General features: G+C 27.1%; 1 protein-coding gene across 1 annotated transcript in view; it reads left to right on the top strand.

Annotated features, from left to right (window-relative positions):
- Positions 1-8,012, top strand: part of LOC107440912 (GDP-mannose pyrophosphorylase A) — a 19,113-nt gene extending 11,101 nt beyond the window's left edge. The window contains exons 7-10 of the mRNA XM_043041003.2: positions 139-271; positions 2,817-2,909; positions 6,228-6,399; positions 6,932-8,012. Coding sequence (XP_042896937.1) covers positions 139-271; positions 2,817-2,909; positions 6,228-6,399; positions 6,932-7,032 — 499 coding nt within the window. The 3' untranslated portion in view covers positions 7,033-8,012. The remainder of the gene's footprint in view (positions 1-138; positions 272-2,816; positions 2,910-6,227; positions 6,400-6,931) is intronic.
- The last annotated feature ends 641 nt before the right edge of the window (positions 8,013-8,653 follow it).

Below are 8,653 nucleotides of genomic sequence, written 5' to 3'. Positions count from 1 at the left end.
TATATATATATATATATATATATATATATATATATATGTTTGTGTGTGGGTATTTATATATTTTTATTTTTAATATTGATTATTTACTGTAGCAGTTATTTTACCAAAATTTTATTGAATTATTGTGTAACATTTTAGGTCGGCTATTTATGCCAATAGACATTACTTAGATTTATATCATTCTACTCATCCTGATTGGTTGGCAAAAACTAATTCTACAATTGGAGATGTTTTTATTCATCCTACTGCTAAAGTTCATCCTAGTGCCATTGTTAGTATATATTAGTTTTTGTCTTTTAATTTGTTGATATTATTCAAATTTATTAAGTTGTAATACAAATTTGAAATTTCAAATATATTGCATTCAATTATACAGGTTTCACTACCCCAAAATGCTTTAGTTACTGTTTTTATTTCCTTATTTTCTTTTTCCTATTGATTTTCCAACTCTGACCTAATTTCTAACATAATTTTTGTTGTTTTGTTTTAGTTCGTAAGTTTTTTTTTGAACTTTGAGTTTAGTATTCTGGTATTTACTGCACATTTAATGCAATTCATTTATATGTGTTTGTAGGCATATGATTTGCTTTTGAGTTTTTTCACTACTGTTTCATAAATTTTTTTAAAAATTTTTTAAGTATTAGTTAACATATTTTTTTTTCTTTATATTACTATTGTTTCAGTTATTTAAAAATTATTGTGAAGTTACTACATCTTATAGAAAAGTTTAAACTAAGAAAACCTTAGTAAAATAATTATGATTGAAAGTATTAACATAAGGCTAAAGTTTAAGAAACACATTGAATTTTGTAAGCAATTAGTAGAAAGTAATATTTTGTTGTTATTTATTTTATTTCAGTTACTTGTAACAAAGCTATTCTCACTATCAAAATATCTATTTTATGCCCCAAAATTTTTATGAAATTTGTGCATTTTTGTTGGAAGTGGTTAAATGGTACCATTTATAAAATACCGATTAAGTGTCTCTCCAAATTTTAGTGAAATTCCAAAATAAACAAGTTTAATATGATGTAAGAGAACAATGATAATGATCATTATTTTAGGCCAAATAAACATTGTGCAAAGCATAATCATTTAAATAGATTTTAAAAACATAATTGAAAAACAGAGTTTAGAAATATATCTTACTTTTGATAAGTTTTAATAACTGCATTCATTTCCTGTTTTTAGTGAAAAATTGTAATTTGTTTGCAACATGAGAAATCAATGAAGTATGGCAATTAAGTATGAGCAATCAATTATGAAAAATATATTAATGACATTAAATATATATATTACAAATTTGCTAGAAAATTTACTCAAAATCAAATCATAGAAAAAATTGGGACTGGCCGAACTATTAAAAATGTATAACTTGCACTCATCATTAAGATTACAGGCGACATTTGCACAAAAAATAATTAGATGAAGAAGGTTAGTTTCCACAGCCTTAATGTAAATCCTAAGGGTTGGTACGGACTCTGCATATAAAGGAAAAAGTGACATTTAGGGACCCCGCAGTAGAGGGTTTTCTTAAACGGATTTACACCCACCTCTCCTTCAACCATCTCTAGAATTGGAGAGGAGAAAGAATGCTATCTTTTATTGTTGATGGTTAGTCTGTGCTGCATTTTGAGTACTATTCATTGACAGTACTGGACTATATATTAAGATATTTCTTTGAGAATTCATCTATATCATTCATTTTGATAATATGAGGGAGGCAGAGCTGTGATGGTTCAGTGGATAGAGCATCCGCCTTCCAATAAGGTGAACCGAGTTCAAATCCCAGCAATGGCTAGTCTATACGAATTCCACATCCGGCTCGCACTGACCACAGTGCTGATTTGAAATATCTTCAGTGGTGGACGGTTCATGGGTTAGAGTCCCATTGCCATCAGGCTAACCGTAGGTGGTTCTTGTGGTCTTTTTCTCCATGTAATGCAAATGCGGGTTAGTTCCATCGAAAAAGCCCTCCACGAAGGCAAATTTCTCCCATTGATCCAGGAGTTCCCTTGTCTTCTGGATTGAGAACAAAATTGCAGGGTTACATAGTTCAACATTAGTAGTCATAAACCCGAAAATTGGGTTGGCTGTTCAAAGGTGGTTATAAAATAAAAAAAAATATGAGGGATGTCCTGACTGTTACATTGCTTTGTATGCCCTTGCACTGAATCTTAGTTCAAATGATTTTCTGCTAAACTTGAGTATGCTCTCTCTGTAAGTTGATTTTCAGGTACAGCATCCTGTACTAAATAGTTCCTTGTATTAGTTACTTATTCATAGAGCTGGACTTCTTCTCTTTTCTATATTTTTTGATTCATATTATCTAACTGGGAATAAAACAATCCATTTTTGCTTCCAACTACTTGTTAAGCACTTATAATTGCTAAATGTCCTATAATTGACTAAATATCCTGAAATTGGCTAAATATCCTGAAAAGGAGAGCAGACATTAAACAACTTCAAGTTAAACCATTTTTTTAATATCTTTGTATAATTCAAGAAAAGCAAAACAATGCTTTCATTTCTTTCTACTATTCATTCACTGTCTCTCACTGCTCCTCTTTCCATTCCTGCCTCTCTTACTTAATTTTATCTTTGTTTTTTGTTGAATTATTTTTTTCTTTCTTTCTGGGTAAGCGGCAGTAAATGTTAAGCAAACAATCAACAAAACTCGAAAAATGAACAAAAATGATCTTCATATTTTATTTATATAGAATATGAAATTTTATAAATTCATATATGGTGTTTTACTTCTGCTACATATAATAAATTTTTCCTACTTCAATGAGATGATTTTAACTTGTTTTTAGTTGGGTCCCAATGTCAGCATTGGAAAGAATGTTGTTGTTAAAGCAGGAGTTCGTATAAAAGAATCCATAGTCTTAGGAGATGCAATAATTTTTGTAAGTAAATTCTTATGGCCTTCATAGTTTTAAGCTGTTCTTTAATATTTGTTTTATTTGTGATGTTTTTTTTCTTAGGACAATGATCTTATGATGATTCAAAATGATTTTCTCATCAATGAAATTTCAAATAAAATGTATTTTTAAATTTTCACTTTTGGAGACTTATTTTCTAGATTATTATTTTGTTGATGTTGAGGTTTTGCCATTTAAAGTTGCATGGTTTAAAGGGAATTAATAATTTGTTTGTATAAAATTTTTCATCCTGATTAAATATATAATTAAAATAAATAAAAAGTTAACAATAATAACTATTTCTTTTTTTTTGTCGGGAAATTTATTTAGATAAATGAGTTTTATAATTTTGTGCAAAATTGCCTTGATTTCCCTTATCAATTTCGGATAAAAATCCATATCCAGAGCTGTCAACTACTGCACTTTATGCAAAATATTTTATTGAGTGATAGACAATTAAAAACTACAGCTTTCAGAATTTTTGGTAATTTTGCCAACATATTAAAAGCTTCACCACAAGAGAGCTGGACCTAAGTGGCATTCCATATAAAATTTTTAATCATTTTCATGTAGTGGTGTGGAAAATTACTTTAAATCAAATTTACAAAGCAAGAAATTATACATTAAAATGTAAGCTTGCTACCACTCAGGGCATGATTTAATTTTTTAAAATTAGTAGCAAAGTTTGCTGCTACTAATATATACTTGTAGCAAAATCAGGATCTTTTTTTGAAGTGGTTTTGCAATAAATTTTTTGATGTACAAAATTTAACATGAAGCAATTACTGAATGATTAATATTAAATATTTAAGTATGTATATTTGTATGAAAGTTCAAATACTACTGTTTTATTTTATTTTCCTGCTATTAGATATCTATATATGTTTCATAAGGTCAAAATTGTACTCTAAATTTCACACATTTAACAAAATACTAAAAAATTGTAAATTTTTGTTTAGTTATTGATGCAGTTTTGGCTGAAATAGCTTGCATAATACAAGTTTGTCAAAACATTATTAAAGTATAGTGTGATATAGTTCTGAAAGCATTGTTCTTCTAAAATGTGTACTTTGAAAATCTGAAATTTTACTTATTGTTAAGGACTCGTTCAAAATGAGTAAACATAATTTTTAATTTCCTCTAAATTATGTTTACCACATGAGTTTGTCTTTTCATCGTTTAATTTTAATACTGGGAATCATAGATTACCATCCAAGAGTTCATTCTAATACATAAAAAAGCCATAGTGCAAAAATCTGAATAGAGCACTTTATCCTCAAGAAAAGACAATTTACTTAACTTAAAAGGGTGTAGTTTTTTAGGGACCAGTAAAGTTCTAGGCTTTCAATTTTTTTTGAATAAAAAATTATTATTGCTTAGGATTCGCTCATTTTGCAAAAGTGTTTTAATATTCGCACATTTTGAAAAATTTGTGATAAATTTGTGTTGTAAAATTTGTGTTGTGATAATATTAGATTGGTAGTATTGGATTAATATCATCAAGGTTTTAAAAAAACCATGTGAAAAATATAGTAACTGCAAAAAAAGATGTAAAAAAATCGTTGTGATATTACATGAAGTTGGCACAAAGTGAGATAATTAAAAATTATCTGTTAAATGTGCAATTTCAAATTTGTCAGTCATAATAACATCGGATTTAAAATATCGATATTTTAAAAATGATGTAGAAATGTCCTAGAAAAAGATAACTGACCGCAATAATTGGCAAAAGAAAACGATTAGACATACAAAAGTATTGTAACAAATCAGGCAAGTCAAAAAGTTCTAATTTGAAATTAGTGTCTTATAATGAAATCATATTACTAAAACCTTTTTAATTGAAAAACTATGGGAAAAAGAAAATGAAAATAAAAAATAACAGCAGAAAAAGCTGTTGGAAACTGAGATGTGGATTAACGATTGAGCAATCGTGAATCAAGCACATCAAAAAGTGATTACTTGAAAGTTATTACTCAGAAAGTGGTTACTCAAGAGTGATTACTCTTCAGGTGTCGTAGTAGCATCATATCCAAAAATCGTAGTTAAAAAACTGGGAAATTGTCTGAAAAAACGCTAAATAACTGCAAAAAAACACTTAGAAATTACTTGGATTTACATAGGAATCATCACAAATTGAGCTCATCAAAATATGATTACTCAAATTTGAAATTTGCATGTCACTGTTGGATTAACTTTGAATCTGAAATATCAGAAGCTAGAAAACCGTGTGGAGAAGATCGTAAGAACAAAAAATTATTAGAAAAAACAACCAGGGAATGATGTGGATTAACGATGAAATAGTCGAGAATGAAGTATGTCCAAAAAGAGTTTACTCAACTTTGAACTTTGGGTATTACAATAACAGCATGTTTAAAACTTTGCATTTCAAAAAAAATTATGTGGAGTGGGCAAAAAAAATAATAACTGTTGAAAAAAATGTTCAGAAAACGGCTCAGAGTTGTGATTAATTTTCGCAAACCGATCAACTAAAAAAAATTATTACTCTAACTTGAAATTCACGTGTCATAATAACACTGTAATTAAACCATGTTATAATGACTAAGAGGGCAATAAATGATTGCTGGAAGAAAAATTGGAAAACGACTTGGATATACAATGGAATTGTTGCGAATTGAGGGAGTAAAAAAGTGCTAACTCTAATTAAAAATTTGTATGTTGTAATTACATGGTATTTAAGATATCAAAATTTTAAAAACCATGTGGAATGGATGAGAGCAATATTTGTTACTGCATTTTTTGTAACTAGCATTTCATTTTTTAACAAGCAATTTGCTACTTGCTAGTCAATGAAATTCTGTCCTGCTACTACTAGAAGAAATTTCCCCCAAATACATGGAAAGTTGGCAACTCTGCTCGTCAGTACTAGATACAAAGTCTGTAACAAGTAAAATTATCAATAAGGGGTTAAACTTTTGACTAACCTTTAGGCACAATATTTTCTAGAATTTAGCTTTTCCTCATATTTTAATGGTCAAGAACTTAACTCTGTCTAAAACATGGTATGTTTAATCAGGAGAAAAATTTTGTTTGATTTTTTTTTAATGTTAATTATTGTCTGAAATAATTAATTAGCATTTTTAAGGTCAACCTGTTAAAAATAATAATTTAGATTGCATGTTAAGCTGTGAAAATCTGATCAATAGTGAAAGGATTATTAAGGGGGTTGATTTCTTATTTTTCACTTAGTATTTATGTAAAAACTTTTTAATTTTGTTTAATATTTTTCTCTTAGTTTACAAAACTTTTATGTAATTTTAAATAAGTTATTAATTATTTTGTTAGGAACATGCACTTGTGTTGCATAGCATAATTGGTTGGAACAGTTCTGTTGGAAGATGGGCACGTGTTGAAGGAACACCTTGTGATCCAAATCCTGATAAACCATTCACCAAAATGGAAAATGTTCCTCTTTTCAACGAGACAGGTCGCTTAAATCCATCAATTACTGTTCTAGGTAATTATATTTTTTTCTAATTTTTAAAAATTTTATGTCAATTCGAAGAAAAAATTTCTTTAGATTATAAAGTGGAATTTTTTGTAACTGTCAAGTTTCCCCATTTATTATTACTTTTTAGATAAATACAGTTCTATGACCCAAAGCTAGTTTAATCATTCTTATTAAATTTGTGTCTGACATAGTTTCCATAACCATTTAAAATTAATTAACTTGAGTGCATAATATGACTTTAGCCAAGTATAGGCTCACTAGTAAACTACATTCAATCCAATATTTTTTTTATTTCTTCCTTGCTATTCTTTTTGGCTTTAAAAATAGTTTGAAGCATTATGTAATATATTTTATGTACCTTTATATACCTTTAGTATGTAATATATTTTAAGCACAGTATTTTAGCTTCTTGCTCTAAGGCCGTAGAACTTTACAATGAATCCAATCCTATTCATTAGATTTAATGTTTTTAATTTAAATATTTGTTTGAATTTTTTTCTCTGTGTTACTAAATATAAATATTATTTTTTATTTACAGGTTGTAATGTACATGTGCCATCAGAAGTTATTGTTTTAAACTCAATTGTTCTTCCTCACAAGGATTTGACACAAAGCTATAAGAATCAAATTATTTTATAGTGAATTATAATCTTATTATAAATTTTAATTTAAGCTGTAATGTTTGGATATTGAAATATTCTCTCCTCTAAGCATTTTTAAAATTGTTTCTAAATTTGTTTTTAAAAAATATATTCTGCTGAAGGGTGCAGTTTATAAATATAGTAAAACCTTGATTAAAGTATTGAAACTAAGAAAACTTCAAAAATAGATTTTTTTAATTTATTAGTTAATTAATGTAAATGTTGTATTTCATAAATAATTACTATACCTATTAAATTTAATCTTCTGAACATTAATTGCCCATTTACTAATCTTTAATCTAGTAACTTTCTTGCTGTAAACTCCTGTAAGTCTCCATGTTATTCAACTAAAAAGTTGTGTTTGGTTTTTAAAATTCCAAACAATTTTACTCAAAATAATAATGTTAAGATGGTTAAATCTGACTAGGACCTTTTAATATGTTTAGAAATACCTATGAAATTTTATTTTTTTTTCATCTTAGATTCAATATATTTTTAATGTGTCTTATGACTTTTTTTGACATTAAGTTAATATGCTGTTCCCATTAAATTGAGAAAAATAATGATTAAAATTGTAAAAGTAGTAACAGTTGAAAGAAATTTGACAAGAAAATTGATGACAGTTATTAGAGAGCTTTTAATACTAATTATCAAGGTTTCACTGTGCATGTGAATTGCTTTGTATGAAATATAGCCTGTTTAATTTATCCCGATTATTCCTGATTAAAATATCTCCTCCGAGGTAAATCTGGGTATATGTAGTTGAAAAGACACGAGACTCAAGTGCGTTTTATTATATTTTATTGCTACAAACTATATTGAATTTTTATTGTTTTTTATTGTTTTCAATTAATTTTTTGTTGTTGGAGGAACTAATTACACCTGCCTTATTTTTTAGTTTGAAAAAATACGAAAAGATTTTTTTAAAAGTAAATTTAACTTTATATTTGTTTCACTTTTATATTGGAAAAAGTAAAACTGATGTGGTATAAAGTAAAGAGGAAGAAAAGAGTTAGTTTTTGAACCTAATCATTTATTCAATACGCATTAGACTTGCAAGAACCAGGAAAAAGGGTTATAAACATGCACATAATTTTTATAAATAATACCAACTTCATGTACTATATACATATTTGTACAGGATCATACATATGTTGTAACTAATTTTCTTTTATAAATACCTTTGTAATTTTTATAATTTTTGTCTTCTTCTTGCATGTAATTCATATGGGTTTATTTTTGAGTTGAGTAAAGATATTTTTAGTGCCATACAAAAATATAATATGTATCATAATGATTGCTTTCTATGCTATTGATAATAGTATAATTCTCAAAGTTTTTTAACAATGGTATTTTAACTATAGCAAATTTTATTAATTTGATTTTTATGTGATATAAATGTGTAATTATGCTTCGTATGTGACATAAAATAATAATAATGTAAAAAGGCCTTAAGTTTTGTCATGATCCTTCTTACACTTCTAGGTTATATGTTTCAAGTGATATTTGTTTAAATTTTCTGCATTATTTAAATTACTATTATTTGGTATTTCATTTACATAGTGTCTTCAATCCTGGAAATATGTATTGTATATATACTTTTTTTTTAATATTATATG

The sequence above is a fragment of the Parasteatoda tepidariorum genome, chromosome X2 (genome assembly GCF_043381705.1).
Source record: "Parasteatoda tepidariorum isolate YZ-2023 chromosome X2, CAS_Ptep_4.0, whole genome shotgun sequence".
NCBI lineage: Eukaryota > Metazoa > Arthropoda > Arachnida > Araneae > Theridiidae > Parasteatoda > Parasteatoda tepidariorum.
This window is presented reverse-complemented; position numbering and strand designations above follow the sequence as displayed.